This window comes from Hyposmocoma kahamanoa, unplaced genomic scaffold (genome assembly GCF_003589595.1).
Source record: "Hyposmocoma kahamanoa isolate Upper Pololo Valley unplaced genomic scaffold, ASM358959v1 63, whole genome shotgun sequence".
Classification (NCBI taxonomy): Eukaryota; Metazoa; Arthropoda; class Insecta; order Lepidoptera; family Cosmopterigidae; genus Hyposmocoma; species Hyposmocoma kahamanoa.
In genome coordinates this window covers 7,606,965-7,628,759 of record NW_020653851.1, presented here as the reverse complement: position 1 = coordinate 7,628,759, position 21,795 = coordinate 7,606,965, and the positions used below count along the sequence as shown (strand labels likewise).

The following is a 21,795-nucleotide window of genomic DNA, read 5'->3' as shown; positions in this document are numbered from 1 at the left end:
AGCCTTCTAAATTATATTTGCCGTGGAATAAGTCCCATAGCTTATGCTAAGTAGGATTTTTCTTTCGTTTCGTTTAGGATCACAGGGTTCGAATAATCTCAGACAGCGAGTTTAGTTTCGCTGACGGAATAACCACAAATTGCACCCATCTTTTCATATTAACCTTGCTGCGTCCTCAGGTAGACGTGACGTGTCACTTATGCTATTAAAATTTAAATTCCATGGACGTTGTGCAGCGTTCTAAAAAGAAAATGGTTTCTTGGAAATATTTTTCTTTGAACAGTTTCAAAACTCGGGTACACAATTTTAAAGACAATTATTTTAATTAATTTTTTTTGTAATTTGAACTTTTGATGAGCTGTTAACTATTTTTAATTGCGTAGCATTTTTTCATTACACGTAATAATTGCATTACATTAAGTGAAATATTACCGAAACTTACACCGCGTTTGCTATAGGCATAGAGTTGCAACAAATATTATGCTCTGGTATAATGAATATAAATTTAGAATACTTTACAATTATTTTTTGGTGTCTTTATTTCTTCATGATAAAAATAAATGTATACATAAAACATATTTTTAAATTAACCATATTGATCCAAAAAAAAACACCGCCAGATTTAAAAAAACCGATATTTCTCCAAATTAATTTAATATCACGGTTTGTGCTGCACTGAAGGAACACCTAAATAATGAGGTCAATGCAGCAGTTGCCATTTAATGTCTGAGTAAACTATCGATCGGTTTGTTATCTCTTTCTTGCTTATGTGCAAACGCTTTTCAAGAACGTTGCTTTCACGATCCGTCCTATACAATTTAATAAGCTCGTTATTATTTTACAGTAGACGTGACGAAAATTAGTAATTTTGAAACTATAAAAAAAGTAAGTTTACTACGAATCCAGATTATTTTTACACATTTTTTAGATAAGATAAGTACCTATGTAAAGTAATCAGTACAACATAGCAGATTGTCACACCATTTATCAATGATTTTTGTTCCAAAAGTTTTCTTTGTCTGAAAATACAAGAAGACACAAATAAAGCGCGCTTTTAGGGATAGTTGAGAATCACACGGAAGTAGCAACTGGAGGACAAAAGAGCCGAATTGACTTTATTTTTATGACAGCCGAAGTTGTTTACCAAAGGCATTTATTTCTTGTTTTTGTGGGTCATCGAAGAGTCCTTGTACTATATACTCGTTAAAGTAATAAGAATACGTGCTCTACAATAAACAAGTCACGTTAGCCTTACAATTGCATCGTAGAAAGAAAAGCTTACACGAGTATGATCGCTCGAACAAAATAATGTTTAGGTCCATAACTTTATAGTCGTCAATTTTACTTTTATTATTATTTTTTACGATATGTTATTTTCTCAAAATTGCACACTGTTTTATGAACTCTCTAAAGATTCAACCGTCTAAATGGTTATGAAGTACGACCTCATGGAAAAATTTTTCAGTCAAGAATTATGAAAATTCCTACCCTATCTATCTTCAAGACAGTTTTGACGTAGATCGCGATGAGGCGATGAATTACGCTATTTTATGACAGTACATTATTCATATTCCAGCTTTTCCTTGAAACAGCAATTCATGTTTTCATTCGAACTAATTAGCCCGTGAGATATAATTATGCGGACGTCATGTACACACCAATTTCGTTTTGTTAATAATTACAATGGTACATTAAATTCCGAATCAGTGTTTCTAAAATGATTAGTGTGTAATTGCTTTTCACATTGTTGTCGGTTGCCAAATGTGTCGCTTGTCATATGAGACAATGGGTAAGAATACCAGGCTTCATTACTAGTAGGCTGTTCAATTATTAGGGGGAGACAAAGCGAAGACAGGCGGACACCGACATTTCATATACAGAGAGTAGGAATTCACAAGTGTACTAGGCTGTAGGTAAACTATCTCTGCATTTGATTTGTTATATAAACATGTAAGAAATATACGTATAACTCATATCGTACAAATTTTGGTAGCTATCTGGCATGCATAATAAAATAATGCAAAGCAGTGTAAGTTAGTTAGTAGTTTCTGAGGTCGAAACAGGATAAAAGCTTTATCGAAGCCATTCCAGTAACAGGTTATTCTACAACGGCCTGCAAAACTCTGGAAACTCATTGTGTGAATCGTTTTTTTCTATGATGCTATATGAACGCAACCCTTGCACTCCTAATCGATACAGTCAATATTTCCTTGTTTCTACCGTAGCATTCGAAAAACGCATAAGCGGATCATAACTTTAGAAGCCATTTTATCACTCCAAGGTCTGTATACCTTCAGATTGCGGTCTCTTTTTGAAGCGGTATTGTATCTATGCGGGTGCATTTTTATTTCAAAAAGTGAAAAATAGAAAGAAGTAGAAGGTAAGATGTCAGCAATCGTGTCTGAGCTAAAAGACGCAGCCATTGTCGCCGGAAGGCAGATGTTCTCCGAGCTAAATGGCACGTCGGGAACAAACTCGCTTTCGTGTATTCACATGTTTCGGGAAATATTTACTAATAAGAGTCAATAAGAAACGCAGCGGAAGTTTATCGATTGTAATTTTCATGCCATAGTGCCGTCTAAAAGATGAAGAATAGAACCTTTAAAGCAGCGTTTCCAACAATGTAGTAGACAACACGCATGGTCCCCGCCCGACGTATGTTTATCTACGAAACAGGGCAATATTGAAGTCACTCTCTACTCCACCAAACACTGTACTGTACGCAGCACTTTTATCATCGTAATGTGGTCTTTTATAATAATTAGCTTGCTAAGTAAGCAGTTCTTCGTTTATGTTTATGTTTTGTTTGAGAGTGGAGATGATCGTCTGGTCGCTGTTTTATAGTTTTCATGGGTTTACTTTATATTCTTGTTGATTATTCTCGTTGCAACAGTTTTATGTAGTAATTTTGTTCTTGCGTGTTATTCTATGCTTTATTATCTTTGAAACTGATTGAATGAATTGCCGTGCCGATCAATGTTCTATTCAATTTTGTTGTCTGTTATTTGTTTCCGTGATTCCTATTATTCACTAATTCGGTACTTAATTTCGTATTAGTTGTGACTTGATTACATTTGCGAACGCCTTGTTAAACATATGGCAAAGTTTTTTAGGTATTTCCACTGATAGCTTTTGTAATTTATTCTTAGTGACACGTGGTGAGGTAATAACATGCGTTGCGTGGTTGTAGAGATAATGTTTATTTTGTTAGGTTGTGGACCACATTGCAATATAAATTAACTTTAGTACACACGTCACTTTTACTGAATTTCTTGAAATACATGACTTAAGTTTTTATATCATTATTAAAACTGATTAAAAAGCTCCTTTGATTGATTGTTAAACATACAAACAGTGAGTATTTGCATGTACGTCAAGACATTCATGTAAATTTTGCAACAGGTTGTTTAACTAAATTTTGCGTTGAATAATCAAGAACGTAGATATATGTGTATGTGATATATCATTGGAAGACAGCTTACCAAGATTTTCTGCACTAGCGTTGACGTCGTACCGATGATGCGCTGGTTTGGAGTGCGGTGCAGGAGAGTGCAGAGACGTGCTCTTGTGTCGCCGAATTGTTGGCAGTCGCGATACAAAAGATGCATTGTTCTTGAACGATGCACTCATCACTCGACTGTTGGAGATATACATTTGTCACTTCTATGAAAGCTATGTAATTTAACTTTTAACAATTCGAACGAACCCAATTAAAAACGTTGAAACTTGAATTTAGCAATAGGGAAAATTTTGTCGCTATGGAAATTGGGGCCGGAATAAAATTACACAATTAGATCTCGGAGTTAATTACCTTGTTTGGGGGCTAGGCAACGGAACCTGATGTATCTTCCAGGTGGCGATGCTCATAGAGTGCTCATCCGCTGCGTAACACCTCCACAACGCCTGGATGAGAGTGGCGGCTGGCTGTCGTCTCCTGATCATGTGTTTCTGCCGCTGTTGCTGCTGAACTTTCAAGGCAAACCCTGAACCTAGGATACCCTGTTTCCAAAGTTTATAGCTGGTTTACTATCATGTATGTAGTTGGCTGACAAGTTAAAATATGAACCTGCAATGTTGGCGCTAAAAACAACTATAAACATTAACGCTTGTGTTGTCAGTTCCAATCGTTACAAAAACTTTACTTTACTTTAGACTTTAGTAAGTATATGTTTGAAACTTTACAACTGAACTTTGATAACAGATGGAAAGACACGTGGTCTTGGATTTATGCACAAAGACAAAAAACTACACCAAAAACAAAATCGTATACAAGAGGATTTTAATTCCTTTGGATAGTTATAATGGACTTCAAAAAAGGAGGAGTTTCTCAATTCGACTCTTTTTTTGTATGTATGTTACACGATAACTCTGGCATTTGTGAACCGATTTTGATAATTATTTTTTTGTTGGGAAGTGGGTACCTCGGTAGTGGTCTCATTTAAAATTGAAGAAAATATTCCACCTCTAAGAGTGGCAAACTAGGGGATGAATGACTTTTGAGGTCGGTTTTTCTAGTACTAAGATTATTTTATACGAGAATATCTTTGATAAATATATATCGCACCCTAGGTGTAATATTGCCACATCTGCGAAACATAATTTGTTTCATGTAGTTCGTATTATTTTTATGACTGTTATGTAGTCAGAGCAATTTTGACGTACGATGAGATGTGAATTTATTATACCAATACTACGATATGTTTAAATTGATCTGGTAATAAAGTATAAAAGTTTTAGCGTATATTACGTTAATATAAAAACATATACATATAAACATATACTTAGTCATACCTGGCACTTGATCGGGTAAATAATTATGTTTTGAGCGTGTTAGCTAATACATTTTGCCATGTGCACTTGACATAAACAAATTAGGCTAGATTGAGTTAAAGAAATGTGTCTCACAGCGGGAAGCGCGAAGAACGAGATCCCCAGGAGCGCGCAGAAAGAGGCAATGAACTTGCCTTGCCACGTCTGCGGCACCATATCGCCGTACCCCACCGTGCACAGTGTGATCTATACGCAGACGTGTAGGTATAGTAAATATTACGATTATTTTAAGACGTGTAACTACCGCATTGATAGCTCGAAATGCGAGTATTCGTTAGAGGAGAGTGAGGCGTTTGTGAAGGACCAAAGCTCGCCATATTATTGTTAAAATTGTCAGTTGATGAATAAATCTTAAACCGGCAACATCACGACTATTTCGTAACTATTTTTTGCCAATGTACGGGCTCGAAAACTCTGCTGCAAGTACTGATGTCATCAAGAACAAAGCAGACGTATCGTCAAAGCTTTGTTTACAAACGAATGAATTTTTTTTTATTTCTTGTGTGATTCTTTTTTACAAATATTCTGGTATGTGGATGGACACGTCTTTAAACTCCGCTAATATAAATATAAAATTCATCCATGTCTTCATCTATCCATACAAACAGGTTAAATAATTTCGATATGAAAATCTTGAAATCGTAAAACTGTCGGCGTAACTTGGAAACGATGAAATTTTTGACTACGGACGTTTCAATTATAATTTCAGCTCAACGAACTCAATTTTATAAAATACGAAAATTAAGTTACACTTAGAAATTGTCAATCTATGAATACATTGTTATCCGCCATTGACACAATGCCTCCTTTGTTTACCGCTTTGTTTAAGAGGTTTCTAAAATATAAGGAAATACAGCATTTTACTTACCACACCCCACCACAACGCTTCAGCGAAGTTCTTAAATTTTGTGTCAGTGACATCCTTTTCCGCTAAGTAAACCAAAAACGAGGCAAATATCAGCCCGAGGAATCCTATGTACAACGTTGTTATTAACTCCTGTGAACAAAAGGAAATGATAAAGTCGCGATTTTTGTATTTTATAAATCATGTGGGTTGATGTATTCTCTTACTTATTTAGCAAAATTAAACATGACTTCAAATATTGAAATTCAATACTAAACAGAGTGATGCTTAGACATAACAAATTTCACTTTATGCAACATAGATTTTGGTTACTACACTTAACAGCTTCGCTTAACAAATTCGCTTGTTATCAAATTTTTATAGAAGTTTTCACTTTAAAGGAAAATAAATCGTTACACTAAATGGCGACAGTAAACAGCAACAACGAACAAACAACAACAACCTTGCAATTTTTCGCGTTTTTCGTAAACATCTCACATTTCGCTGCCCCTTATCAACCATTGTATGGAATGATAACTAACACAATTGTTCGCTTTATCGAGCAGGATATGCGACAAGTCTTAGCAAGGGATTTTTCTGCCACATTAGACAAACTGAATGTATTAAAAGCTGTAATTCACAAAATTGAAGGCGTTGGCACGACTCGTTGTATTCCGACGAGAGCAAACAATGAGCGTGCTGATTTGATAAAAAGTAAGTATATTTTCCGCATTGCTGTAAAACAGCTATAAACTGGAACGTGATTCTTATTTGAACAAAATTAATAATCTCTCAACGAAATCACTGAGCTATATTAAAACAACTTTGTTTTCATTCATAAAGAAGCGACGTAGTGGAGGAATATTTACTCTTACTATATACCTAGTAGTCGATAAATCGGGCGATGACGGTTGTGGCAAGCCAACTCGCCGAATATCTAGCTTTCAAAATCTAGCTTCGAGTTGTGAAATTAATTACAAGTGATGAATTATAACCACAAGTTAAAAAATGTGTACTTCTCGTACGTAGCATGATTATAGTATATTAGTATTGTGAGAAACAGCAGAAAGTCACGTTAGTGATAAGTAAGTATAGTCCTATTGCCGTATTATAAAGTTTCTCTTTGTAAAATAAAATCGAACACTTTCTAAGGAAGTAAATAGAGATATTATTACAAATAAATTAAGAATGTTTGTATATTAGATTATATATATATATATAGATCAAGTTAGCAAACGCCCCGGGTTGAATGTTATCAAACATCGGCGTGGAGAGTGAGTTTTTGTTATGCTTCGCTGGAAGTTCGTCGACGATCGCCTTGTTTGACCGCTATTGTTTCAGATCGAACTATTTGCCTAGTCAATATTGCAGGAGGAGCGCGAAGTGCGACTTCGGGTTCGGCTTTATTTGCTCTGCATTGTGATCATGCAACTTTAATCTGACACAATCGTGGCTAGATATTGCTTACCGCCTTGTGTCCTCTTTACCTGTAACCGAACACACGCAGCGTGACTCTTACCTTAATATAGTATAAACAAAATTCCTTACCTTACAATATACTATGGGAACAACGCCTGAGCTTTAAACTTTTATTCAAATAGCAGAGGTTTAACGGTTCGTTGGAATGTTCAACGGTCGTTAAATTAACAAGATTTTTTAGAAGGTGGGCTTAATAATTGGCTTCGCCCATTAGTCATCTTCAGTAAGGGCGTATATCTAACCGCCAACTTCACTGGCAGAGGAAATTGCGGCCAGTCGGGTGTGCTTACTCAGCGTGGTTATGCAAGACGCGAGCCAAGCTTGACGCTAACGGTCGGCGGCGGTCCCCGCGCCCCTGCCCGACCAAAACGAATGATATAATTATACCCAGACACGACGCCCGATAGGGTTTATTATTGCAATAGTAAAAATTTCGTCACCATGGTAACAAAATTTTTAATTTCTCTTTTATAGCAACATTATATTATCACTGGTGGTCTTATTTACCATAAATTAGCTAGATATTTTTAATTATGTGGGTTATATCTACTGTTTGGGTTATTAATAATCATACGTTCCATTTCGTAGTTTAGTAGAACAACAGAGAGAAACACCGGATAAATCTGTTTGCATCGAAATATCCGTTACTCAGTCGTCATCACGCATCTGTTTTAAATAACCTGCCATGATCATAAAGTGTTTTGGGATAAGATAATTGGTAGGAGTAGGAAGGTCCTGTACTACTTTGTATCGTTTTGTTATATTATTTTATTACTGTTATAAAATTAAATATAATAGCCCATCTCTATTTCCTGTAATAATTTCGATATATGTTGCTATCTCATAGTAGTGACCATATATTACAATTAATGCCATTATTCTCTGCTAAGTTCACGAGCGAGTTAATGTAGAGTGCGTGTAGTAACTATAATATTTAACGCGTGTTTATGTACGTACACATATCAATCGCTAATGATGGTTGTTTAGTATTCATGACTTATTTATACACATGAACATGATATATAGGATTTATATCAGGTATTGAATAAGTATTGTCTTTAATCCATGCCCCAAAGTAACAGTAACAATTTACCAAGAAATATAAATATTTAGATTTTACCTAAATTAATTACTTTTACATCTGTACTGTTTAATAGTTCAACAATATTTGTTATTTAACTGTATGTTAAATAAAATTCGCATCTGTTCTAGTAGAATGTGGCATGTATTAATGTCGTTTTCATCTATCACGGTCTAGATATGCAAATTTCAAATTCGTCCTGCTTCGTCGTCCATCACAGTGCTTCCTACATTTTGCACAATCATGATACTATATAGTAGTAATAGTAACTAATATTATATTTAAAATAGTGACTCGATCGCAGAGTTTGCCAAACGAGATTAAGCTGTTCAATCAAATGGCAGTTTATCTGTTTGCTCTTCGAGTTACGGTTACACTCGCCCCGTGTTACGAATTCAAAGTTGTGAGATTCATCAAAGTAAGTTTAATGAGTCTTTTTAGGAATTCTGCTTACAACTGCTTTATTACATAAACATAAGTGAATATCGTCCTTTGGACATGTAGGTATCTACACTGTCTAGTCTAGAGTGCTAAAGTGCAGTAGCCTAGCCCTAGCGAAAGTAAAAGAGAAGGGCTCGGTCCACATAAATTTATTATACTTAAAGGAAGATAATGAAGAGAAAAAGACCCAATTGGGCGTATATACGTATTCTAACAACGAAAAAGAAGTAAATCACGACAAGTTAGAGTTTTAATGAGGATACTCCATGAGTACGTCCTCTCGCTTTGAAAATTTGGTGACGGAACCAACCAACGTAAGAATAGTGGAAGGAAAAGGAATTGGAGAACGAAAATTCAAAATCTTAAAAGTAAATGGCCAGGAACAAGTAGAGGGTGATAAAAAGGTGAGACGACGATGAAGGAGGTCAGCATCGTCACAATGCTAAATAGAAGAAAGCTACATATCCATTAGTAATACTTACGGGTAGAGGCATAAATATAATATAAATGATCAGTTTGTAGAGTATAGGGAATGTTTATGTGAAACGTACGAGTCGTGTCAGTCAGCAGATTTTCGGTGGCAGTATAGGTATATAGTACGTTTAAATATTGCTGATTCTCTGGGTGGCTTCTTGTCGCAAGTAGTTTTTATACTACAAAGTGACGGGATGAACAAGTTCCAAGAGCCATTCAGAGCTATAAATCACAAAGATCTGGGCACTGCCACTACACCCGATATCGTGAGACATAAGTTGACCAAGTCCTGTGTGCCTTTACTTTCACGAGCACCCTTACCCTTCGAAACCGGAACGCAGTAATGCACACATTACTGCTTGGCGGCAGAAATAGGCAAGGTGGCAGTACTTCCCTCGGCGAACCCTTTCACAAGGAGCTCTACTGCTAATATATGTCTCCATAAGTAGGTAAGTAGTGCGAGTCGGTAGGTATGAATCCTAATTGTAAATATCTCTATTAATAAGCATATCTTATCTAGGATTGTTTTAGGGACTAAAGTATGTTTGTATACATAAATCGTGTAATGTATTTTATTTTTAATTGAGAATTTAATATTGTTTTTCATATCTAAGAGCACGTCAATCTTGACTCAGATTTAAGTTCAACTGTATACCGCGATAAGATCCAAAGTCCAAAGTGTCAAGCTCGATATATTCTTTAAAGTCTCTAATGCCATGTAGCACTATTTCACTACTGTAAAGTACTCTAGCACGTAAATGTATAAATAACCTGTCGATGCGCGTAGACAACGGAGCCGAGCAATTTCCATGTCCCGCCACGGCGATCCATGCGCACCATGCGCAAGATCTGGAAGAAGCGCAGTCCGCGCAGCGCCGACGCCGCGAACACCTGCCCTGATGAGCCCATGCCAAGCACCACCAGCGATGCTAAGATTGTCGTTACATCTGTCACAATGTACTGACGTTATTTCTTAATAGTTGATATTGGTTTACATAAAGGAAATTTCTTATTTAGTACCAGGCAAGCTAATTACGTCTAGTTCTTCAAACGCTTTAACTCAATTAAGGTTATTAACTTCAAAGAAAACTTAATGGATCTCTTTCCTTGTCTATTTTCTTTCGCGAATTGCCAATAACAATATGTTAAGAAAAACCCATAATATATATCGTACCATCATAACCCGACGAAGCTCTGTTAATCATGTCTCGACTCGTCGAAAGTTCCGATGAAGTGTAATTCTCAAGATAAAATCGCACCTGTCTCGGGGGCCGCCTAATTGGTTCGGCATCGATAATGTCTTTCAATACACATCCGTGTATCGCGGGCGAAAATTAAGCATCATAAATTTCAAGTAAAGAGTCATATGTATAATTGAAAACATTAGGTGAATAATTTGGAAAGGTCCATATTAGTTGGTTTATATCATTGTTCGCGAGGGCCGATAGCGGTGTCGTGCGCGCCATATTTGCTGGTTACGTCTCAGGCGGGTCAGGTCCCTAGAGAGTGAAATAGAGGTGGCACGAAATTAGTACCAAGGGAAGGAGGGCTAAAATGCGAAGGTCACAGCAGATTGGTCGCACCTGAAATAGGGTCACGGTTCGTCACGGTTTATAGACGGAACGTGACTTTTACTTGGAAATGTTGTATGAAATGTCTTGGACCGTCTGTGGTGACGACATTTTTCTGAATATAACTGTGTTGTTCTATGATATATGTTATCCACACTCTCCTAACCTTGAAACTGAATAGATTATCGTGTTAATTGTTTTGTCACACCTATTTATACTTAGATGTGACTTGAATACGCAATAAAAAAAATATTTAGCTCAGTCTTAACAATAACAGCAGTTTCTTTAGTTCTTATTGTTCAATGTTCAACGTGTTGTTTTTAACGACACACAGAAACAAAATTATTTATACGTTGCGTGTCGTGTCACGGATTGATGACTTAGTCTTTGTATGAAAGAAGGTAAGTGAGGAAATAACGTTCACTTTGTACATACCTAAATATTAAAGATGACTGAATTAGTACGTATATACATTTAGACCAAAGGTAGAATGAAACTATACAGTGACTTACCTATAATGCAGAACGGCCGCCTCAAAAATTTGAGGCGGCCCATTGAGCCTTGGTATCGAGACCTGCATCCTGATGACCACAACCTACGAAAAATCGTGATAATTAGCAAACAATTGTATTTAATTTAATATTTACGATTCTTTGCCGAAATTTCAATTATTGTCCGAGGGTCACTTATGGGTTAAAGAAATTGAAGAACAGTAAATCAACGTCACACCAGATAGAGGAAAAGAAAATACGGCCTGTATATCCATTGAAAACGAGCAATCCGTCTACATTGGGTGACGTATTACTTAACGCGGGAAGCTTTCACAGCTTATCTACGAGTACGATATCCAGTACTCTATACTATACAATGTATCGGTATCGCTCTCGCTAGTATCATAATGGGATTGAATTGAATCTAATTAAAAAGGCAGAGAACAAAAAGGGCTGTTTCTCATTCGCATAAGATTTTTTCAGTACTAAAAAAATAATGAATCTGTTAGCCTATGTGTACATTGCATTGAAGCGAGCGGGAACATTTTAAACATTTTTACACCTTTATGATAAGCCGGTGAAAACAAACGTCTTTCGTCACTTTGCCTGTTTCGTATTTTTACATGATCAGTTGTGATATAATTTTGATTGCAAGAATGTAGTTCTTACAATTCGGACTAAATTGCCCGTTCTATATTATAAATAATTTGATGCGTCTCGCTAAGGACTTACCGTAAGAAAAATTCTATCGCGAACCAGATGACAACTACAGTCTCCATGTAGAACAACACGATTCCAGCTTTAGCTTCGTATTCCTCGATTGTGGAGAAAACTGACAGCGATAAGCACATGAACACCATCAGGAACCTGTCATGAATTTTACATGACTTAATATATAAATATAAAGTTCGTGTACCTACTACTATTATTATGTGAATCTATCTGTTGTAGGTAGGTACTTCTAATTTTTTTTGTAGATAGGATTGGAAAATAAATTTATACAGATATAAATCGAGTAAATTGTCTTGGAAATAATTGTAACATTGGTAGGGTTTCCGGAACTATGCCATGTCAAAGTTAAGAGGAACGAGGACCTTTAGGGCATACTTCATAATTGAGTTTTGCTTGTTCTTCCGCCACGCCGGTTTTGTTGGAGCAATTAATATTGCCATTACGGGCTCAGAATTACTCACAGGAATCATCCACCTGACGCTTTATGAGAGACAATCATTAATATTGCGACGCTTTGGCCTACGTCAGACAAATATGCCGCCTTCATAATTAATAATTACCAACAAATATTGACAAATAGAGGATAAGTTAGGCTAATTAAGCTCTACAAATTGGATTTTCGTAGTAGTTCTTCACATCTGAGGAAGAATAACAAAAAAATATGGCGTCCTGGCAGAAATTATAACACTAAAAAATATATGGGTTTGTTTACAAAAGAAAATAGGTCAAGATTTTCGAGGACGACTTACACAATCATATGATAGAGGACGGCCTTAAAACCTCTAGGCCGTTCGAGAAAGTTGTAGAACTTGGACTGCAAGCGGCGGTAGCGCGCGTCGCGTCGCGTGGCGCGGTAGCTGAGTGGCTTGCCAAGCAGCGACATCCGCGGCGTCGCCAGCCGGTCGCCCGCGCCGCCACGCTTACTTTCACTGCAACCAACGCCCACTGCTCACTATTTCTCAAAACTTTTCCTTATTTCCCACGAAGAATAGTCTGAAGTCTCTTCTGCAATCGCGGACGCTGGCTTTCCGAACCGTAAAATGGCCAATAGTCGTTAAGTCCGAAGTAAAACTACGTTTTACGGGGCTAGACCAGATGGAACTATTACGCTTGGCTCTTAGAGATTGAAACATCTTATTTTTTAGGTTATTCCCTATTAGGTACGTACCGATATGAGGAGGAACTATAAACAGTAAACAGTCAATATTAACCGCCACGCATAGTGATATTACTATAAAGTAAAAACTGAGAGACATAATCTGAACTTCAAAATGTGTATAAATTTTCAAAAACATTTCAAAATTTATAAAACCAAAATCTCTCCATATGAAAATAATGCTGGTTTAACCTAAAAACTGTGGGAAATTTGACATACGGAAGAACAAAATTTTTAAATAAGGATTTACAGCACTCTTAAAACAAAAGTTGTTGTTTTTGATGTCCAAAATTAAGCGTCTGAAATTATTGCATTAACTTCATGGACAGGCTCTATGATTTATAAGAATACGGCCTATGTAGGTGGATAGATACTTAGCCGTTTTTGAGATAGTATATGCTTCGCTTAGTATTTCGTTATACTGAAGCAGTTACACTCACACGTAACGCTGAAAGACTGATCTGCAATCAAAATCGCACAAATATTCGCAACCAGTTTAAGCAATACGAATAGCAAGAACTGATTTATAATACATACATGAGAATAAATCAAAAGTCATGATGATTTTTTAACATTTATTCATGAATCAGCTATACACAAATTGTTTTAATTTAAAAAGTAAGTGCACCATAAAGTATACTAATAAAATATTAAAAGCTGCCTACTTTTATACAGCTGCTCTTCTTCAGGTGGCTATTATAATATATTTTCCATTTATTTGACGTCGGTCATGTAAATGAGATCTTTAACTCATCGGTGAATGGTTTCTTGTTCACTTTTGTGCAAGAAAATTAAAGAAAACCTGTGTGAGCTTTGATCGATTTTTATTTTCTAATTGATCTTCTGCCACCCGCAGAGAGTCTTTATACCAAGTAGTATTTTTGAAGACGTATGTATCATAAGTTTTCCCAAACTGTACAAGTGTCAAACATCAAAGTTCTCTGTTAAATTATTCTCTCAGGTATGAGTATATATATTCAAGTATCCACGTACACGCGCAACTTGTTCTTCGAGGCGTGAAAAAGCGTCGAAAATGAGTTTTGTTGGAATATCGCAACTCATATCGTGTCACGTACACTTTGAGTATACTCACAAAGATATTCATTACCTATTTGCATCTTGTCATATCCTATTGTCATACTGTAAGTTGCTAGTTTTCATTCTTTTTCTTTTTTTTTGAAAATTCATTCGAATTTATATTTATTTTCATACTTCGATTTTAATCAGCTTACCTTCTATAGAATTTACCAGACGACACGGAAATAATGAATAATCAAGATACTTTTTATTAGACAACATCATTCCTTCCTTATGTTCCTTTTACCTTTCAAAACGCCGAAACCATTAATTCTTCAAACATGCGCAAAACCATTAAAGAAAATATCATAATAAAAAATTCAATGAATGTTACGCAAAAATGATTCCCAGCAATAAATTCAATAAAGTTAGAAAAGACTCTACAAAAGAACGTTTCTGAATGGGATTTTTTTAGATCCATCGTTTGGATACCATTGACACGTCTGCTGGAGAATTCGAACTACGGATCTACATACAATTGCATACGGCATACTTTGCCTCCTACAGATGTGTAGAAATATTCGTAGAATCGATGATTTCGGGTTTTGGGGCGTCGCAAAATTTGCACGGGGCGGACTTGTATGCTAATTCTGTATACCGTGCGATCAAACCCATATTGTCAGTAGCTACGCATCTAACCGTTTATCTTTGCTGAGATCAAACGTTTACATAAAAAGCACAGATCCTCAGATTACGTATTGAAGACTTCACAGAAATCGCCTCACGTACAATACCTGCTAAATATGATTTAAAAAATTGATGATGAAGTACATCGCAACATGTCTCTCAATGCGGTAGGTATTCGGGTTTTTTGTCTCAGCAATAACACAAACGAGCTTAGAGCAAATTGACTTTGCAAATACAGACTTCAGTAGCGCTTTAGATAAAGCCTTCAAACATTAATTGGATAGTTTACTTAGATAAACTATTAGGTAGATTGGTTCGCATCATGGTAGTCAGTTTCAAATTGAAATAATTGAGTGTAAATGGTTCTGGTTGTCATTTGTGTCATTTGTTGGTAGTTCAGATTTTGTTCGAAAGATATTTCTTGCTGTGTTAGTTTCTATATTTCAGTCCATTTTTTATATATTTTTTTTATTATTTTGTCCTCTCCGTAACAGTTGCAATACAAGTCAGAGCTTTAAATCAAAAAGATCTGAGGGGCACTGCCACTGCGCCTGTCACTCAGAGATATACATAAGTTGACATGTTCCATGTGTCTGTTATTTCACCAGTACCCTTATCCTCCAAAACCGGAACGCAGTAATGCTCACATTACCGCTTGGTGGCAGAAGTAGGTAAGGTGGCAGTAGTTCTCTAGAACTCTTTCACAAGGAGCTCTGCTGCTACTAAAATTTGATTGATGACCTAAGCTGGTTACAGTCAATTGCTGCAAGATCACTTTGTAATTTATAATACATTTCTCATTTTTATCTGTACCTCAGACGCAGTGAAGTAAACATGATTCCTTCTTTTCTAAAATAAAACCATTAGCCAAATAAGACGGCTCACGATGCCGGAAGAAAGGAAAAGAACTCATGATAAGGATTAAGTTGAATGAAACGCTTTATTTCGTTCAGCGTTACTTGGGCGAAATTATAGTCGATAGTATTTAAGGGGATTTACAAATAAAAGACAGAGAAAAATGTTTTTGATAAAAAAAATCATGAAGGGCAGTCACGTTTCTAATAAACTCAAAACGTCGTTTATTCTCGTTTATCGACTAACCAATTGCGAATTTTAAGAAACATTTAAAAGTTATTTTTGTTGGATATATCTAGCGTAGATGTCGTTTCATTATATGTGTAGATTAATGTACTTACCTACATAAAAATAATTAAGTTTCTCAATTGGGTGTAGCTTTATTAGTTAATGAACTAAAATTTTGCGTCACAGATTTTATGCATTTATCTTTTCCTAGTTGCTATCCTAACGGAGTTTGGGAGATGTTTTTCCCTACATTTCCTGCATGCTATATGTTTATATCACTTACATAAGAGTCCTTGAGAGAATGAGAGAGATGTAAAGCATGCTGAGAAAGAAAACACAAAATCTGTTATATCGCATTTTCAACAAGGATTCAGTTTCTGGATACAAGAATACTGTTGTTAAAGTTGTTTAGGAATATTGATATTCATATGCAAGTAATTTTTTTCAGTGTAATGACCTTTTAAGTTTCGAATAGCGTATGTTTTTTTTTTTATAATAATAATAACGCACACACTCAACATAGCCCCGCACTAGGGAAACCCTGTGTCGCGGGTGCCATGGACACACATAGACAACCACAAATTACACCCAAACTCACGAGAGAAATAAATGTAGGCCATACAAATATTTCTCCCGGCCCGGAAATCGAACCTGGGACCTCTGCGTGGCAGTCCAGCATGGTAACCGTTCGGCCACAGAGGCAGTTATATGTAATATGTTTATATGTAAATATAATTGTAAAGATAAACCCTGCGTCTAATTTATCTCATTAGTAAATTATTCGTGATACAGTGGCTGTTTGACTTAAAGCGTGGCTTTAAAAGCGGTGGCGTCATGGCTTTGCACGACTTATCTACTTAGGTTATTAGGCCAGAACTCGAGTACGATTTAAGCAAAAGTAACGAGGATTGTGTCCCCAAAATCTCTTTAAGTATTTATATTTTATTTAGTATAAATATTTTGTTTGTCTACTGTCTCTAAATTAAATTACCTATCGCAATTTCTGTCCGTGGTTTTATATTACGGTTATATTTTTAGTTAATATGTTAAAAGATTAGGTATTCCTAATACAGTTACACGTTATGCCCTGTATAAAGATTTGTTTGTTATGAAATTCAAATCCGTGCTTAACATAGTTGACGGTTGCCCATAATACCGCTCCCTCATCCGCTAAAGCTCTGCGAATTTATAAAGGTTAATGCATATTTGCGTATCTGGTAGGTTAGGTTATTAAATTGTAAGTTGGTAAATTGAGTACTCGACAAAATCAATTTTCATTTATTGCAAAAGTTTCAATTAAAAATAAAAGAATCACCAGGAAAGAACTTTGAAAAATTGTCAACGTCTATAATAACTGAATCATAAATTGTTAGATCTGAAATGTAAGAATGTCTAAATGGTTGTTCAGGCCCGTTTTGAAGTCACGTGTTTAAGATTAGATTTTACTTGAGTGTGACTAGCGAATAATAATTGTGATGATAAATAAAGTTATAATAATAAGTATATCACCATCCCGCTTTTTTCTCGTTACGAACCTATAGGTTCAATATAAGTACTGAACTGTAATAAGAGTTCATGGTAAGGCCCCCTGTCCCATAATCTGATCCGGTTAATTGATGTTTGCTTACAAAAACCAAATTCGTTTAAATCAGTAGTTATAAACCACTTTTATTTTATGTAAACAAGGTACAAAAAATTTACAGGGTTAACGTGTAATAGGGCAATAAAGATTTGAAATTAAACATATTTTTAATTGTATGAAAACCCTAATTAGGTTAGGAATAAGACCGAAATTGTTACCTGGGTGATCAACAATAAATACAAAACACACAAATATTTTGCACTAACATACATTTTTTATATAAAAATACATTTTTTTATTCCATAATTCCCAGAACCAGTACCCATAGAAAGACGACACATATTTTTCTAATCTAGCCATAAGTCATTTCTGTATGCCGCCGTGGGCATGGTTTTTATACTTTAGAGGGCCAAGATCACAGATCACAGTGGTATATTACCCAAAAACATAAATAAATTCCAACAGATTGTTACTAATTTTGATCCGATCTGGAATACGGCTTTGTTGAGTATGATTTTTGGAAATGTAAACGAAAAATATTGGATTTGTGTCGAGGTTACAGTTATTTGGACGTATTTCACGCCCACACACGAGAGTAAGGAGTTCTAATAAGTATTCAGAACTAGATTTCTGATTGCTTTTGATCAATTACTCGCATAGTGATGAAAATTAAAAATTCGCCTAAAGTGATCTATTCCAAAACTCAAAAATAAAAGTATGAGTAACTACGTAGCTAGTTAGTTAATCATTTAAAAAGTTTTATGAACCGGAACAACTAACTGTATTTTTGGGAAGATGTTAAACATTCTGGTTATCATTAGATTTATACAAAAAATTTATGTTCAATTTTAAAATCTAACTACGGTAGCAACTAAAAATTGATTAGTTAAAATTTAAAGTAGATTAATGTTTTTAGAACAAAGGTCAGCAGAAATAAAAACGTTCTACGTAATTTCTACGAATATAGGTAAATAGAAATAATGATAGTAGTATATTACCTATGTCGTATTGCATCCTCATGTACCCGAACACGCCTTGTCGATTTCATTTTCACCTAAAGATGTTTATGCCAATAAATGTTATGTTACTTTAAATAGTTATTAAAATTATTTTAGTAATGGCAAGTTTCTATTCGTTAGTATAAAATTCTGAACATACGGTTCGGTTGAGTGTCAATTTATCAAGGTTGGGAACAAAAATAAAGCAATGTGAGTTTGGTTTGAGGTGAATGCGAGTGGATTTGTTAGTAAGTTCTGAAGTCACTTGTAGGTATTTATCATGAGATTTATTTATTTGCAAATACAGACCCTATTGCAACAAGCCAGCTAGCCATAAAACATTTATCCCAAAAGTTTTGTGGTCAGCTTAAGTTAATGTGTTTTATGGCTGACGTTAAAAGTTAATAAAAGTAGGTCAACTTTTACCACCAAACTTTTCAAGGTATCTTATTTTTGTGGAAATCTACGTTTGCCGATTGCTTATTTATAGATTAATGTGGCGGTATCAGATATAATACGTAGAGTAAGCAATGTTATTGTGAACATGAAATTGGCATATTGGCGGCGGCGCACTCGCGCTGGCCGTCGTATTTTAATCACGTAATGTAATGCGAAAAATCTGTTCGACCCAACGCTACCTACGTTTAATGGTAAACTATCGATCCAAATATAGTGGGTACTTCATACGCCATTAACTGAAGTCATTGTTGGCAATTATGTACAATGCAAAGGCACAAAGCACAATGCAATATCGAAGTGGCATGCTGCTGTCATTTTATAACTTGTTTCGTTCCAAACGTTTAAGGAACTCACGTAAAATTTACGGTCTAAACATTATCGTGCAAAAATCGAAACATCAGACGTTACTTACGTACCTTAAAATTCACAGCCAATCTAAACAACTGAAAACTGACATCCATAAATATTTACATTCCGGTAGATGTGAGCGGAGTCTAGTCGCGTGCGTTAGGGGGCGCGCGTGGTGGGCTGTGATCAGCGGCGGCGGGAGGCGCGCGCGGCGAGCTCGCGGCACGTGCACTGCGCGCCCGGCGCGCCGGCATAATACCGCCCGGGTAGCGCGGGCGGGCGACGGGCAAGGAACTCAGCCGCCAACTGACGCTTGCCGCCGCGCCACCCGCCCCGAGCCCGTGCCGCCCGCCTAAGGGTGAGGTCGTAGTCGCTACTTTAGCGACGCCGACGGCAGCTATTACTCGTAGATCCTTTGTCAATTATTCGCTTTTCTAGTCGTAGTTCTTTCATAAAATGACGTCCTTATTTTATTGTCTTTCTGTCCGTTAAAAAATAGATAACATCCTGTCCTAACGAAATTAAATACTGTGAAGATTAAAGAAGAATAAGAATAGTAGAGCCATTAGGGAAAGTTGACTAAAACGACTACATATTTAATAATGAAGGTTTTTAACACTGGACTAATAGCGCTCAGCTAAACAAAGGGTAAAGATAATAGTTTTGACATCGCCTTAGCGAGTTAGTACTTGACTTGTAGGTGCAAATGGTGAGGTCGACCTTCCACCTTCTCTCCATATTTATGCACTCGTAGACGGGCTTGGCCCTGGACGGGTGTAGTGAGAGACGACCGAGGCGTCGGCGTCCCGCGTCGACTATCGCCATACCTTACTCTAATTGTTGGCCACATCTGACTATTCCGGTCATCGTACCTGCACTCGAATTTTCCCTAAATGAAAAAAAGCAGTTATAAGCTGCATATTTAATACCTATTCTCAAATTCGCTTTATTGCGAGATTAGGTGCACGTTCATAAAAAGTTACTAGCAAATATCTTACAAAATGGTTTAAATGCAGCAGGCCCTGGAACAATAGAAACAAGAAGAAAATTCTTTCGAATTCGTTGTAGAGAATGTTATCTACAGACATGTGTATTTTAACGTAAGCGATGTTTCGTAGCTGTAGATAGAATTCTACCGGAAAATGTGATAGTACGGCTGCAAATCCTCAAGAGACATTCTACCTAGCTACCCTATTGTTTGCAAGGTAAAATGTGGAGGTCAGTGCACATACAAATTAGGTAGGTATATTTCTGTTCAACATAACGTACATATTTATTTGCGTAAGGTTAGTTAACTTAGCTTTGTTTAAAAGTTGTAACATTACAGTTTTTTGTGTGTGTTGGATATGTTGCGTATTTTAAGATTTACCGAAATAAAAACTATTTACAGATAGAACACCTGTTTATAGTTTTAGGGTAGAGTATAGAAATTAGGGTTCCATAGTCCTACCACGCTTTATTATTCTTTTGTTAAACATTTTTGTTTATGTTACCGTCTTCAAAATTTAGTTTCAATGGAAAATTTTAAACTCTCGAATTCCCCGTCCAAGCGATAACAATAGTACATTTTACGTCAAAGTAAAAATGATTACCTACGCAACATTTTTCAGCAATACGTAAGAGTAATTACGAACAGTTTTCAGGCATAATAACACAACCGACGCGAACGACGTCATCGGCTGCTTGTACAAATTGCTTTTCTTTTCTCCTCGCTCTTTTGAAATGTAAAATCAGAAAATGAAACTCCAACCAGGGCCTTATATCACCCCAGTCAAACGTTTTACTAATACTAGCGAATAAAGTTTTAGATTTTCTGTAAGTCGCAAAAGTCAAAGCATTTCCACGAAACAGGAAGAAAGACACTCCACGGAAAGTAAACGATTATTGAGGTAGAGAGATAGTAATGATCAAAGTTTCAACGTCTACAAATATGTAATTGAGATTTGAAGAGTATCAGGAGGAATTATAGTAGGTAATAAACGACGAAATCCTTAACAATCCATCAGATAAAAGACCGATATTTAGGTGTAATTAAAGATAATGTTCGGGATTAACGGATAAATTTGCATATGTATTGTATCCAATAAATAATGTGAATAATAAAACTAATACATTTCTTAGTTTTCGGGTAATAATATTTGTAATACCCAATCCATAAAACCCAATTTCTGCGTTCCAGCTGGCAGCTTAAGATTGCTTGAATATATATAAACGGACCGCGTCCGACCATTGTAGAGATTGGTTTGATTAAACTAGGCAATTTTACTTCGCAGGCTGAGCCACGTAATAAAGCTAGCCGAGAAATAAATTGCACTCTTCTCTTTGACTTTATTATCTAAAAAGTCTTTCTCGTTTAAACGTTTTCAGATTAATTTGATGAAGAATCTCGGTTTATTCCTGCTACTTCGTAAGTCGATGGTAAATAAAACTAAGGTCTAAATGGCCTTAAGAGAGGTTACATACGGCGACTTCTAGCAGCAATGCAAACGCGATGCACATGCGAAGCAAGCGCGATATAAACG

At 36.0% G+C, this 21,795-nt stretch overlaps 1 protein-coding gene across 6 annotated transcripts in view; it reads right to left on the bottom strand.

The window, feature by feature from the left end:
* The window catches only part of LOC113230107 (potassium voltage-gated channel subfamily KQT member 5), a 34,317-nt gene extending 14,770 nt beyond the window's left edge, over positions 1–19,547 (bottom strand). For 4 of the 6 annotated variants that reach the window (XM_026463865.1, XM_026463864.1, XM_026463869.1 and 1 more), the window contains exons 1-10: positions 19,342–19,547; positions 18,467–18,522; positions 12,693–12,872; positions 11,944–12,078; positions 11,233–11,315; positions 9,921–10,096; positions 5,699–5,827; positions 4,906–5,016; positions 3,812–3,999; positions 3,483–3,637 (exon numbers count right to left, since the gene is read on the bottom strand). In XM_026463865.1, the coding sequence (XP_026319650.1) occupies positions 3,483–3,637; positions 3,812–3,999; positions 4,906–5,016; positions 5,699–5,827; positions 9,921–10,096; positions 11,233–11,315; positions 11,944–12,078; positions 12,693–12,872; positions 18,467–18,522; positions 19,342–19,386 (1,258 nt within the window). In that variant the 5' untranslated portion in view covers positions 19,387–19,547. The remainder of the gene's footprint in view (positions 1–3,482; positions 3,638–3,811; positions 4,000–4,905; positions 5,017–5,698; positions 5,828–9,920; positions 10,097–11,232; positions 11,316–11,943; positions 12,079–12,692; positions 12,873–18,466; positions 18,523–19,341) is intronic. The other 2 variants (XM_026463867.1, XM_026463866.1) reach the window with 2 other exon arrangements.
* Positions 19,548–21,795: the final 2,248 nt, after the last annotated feature.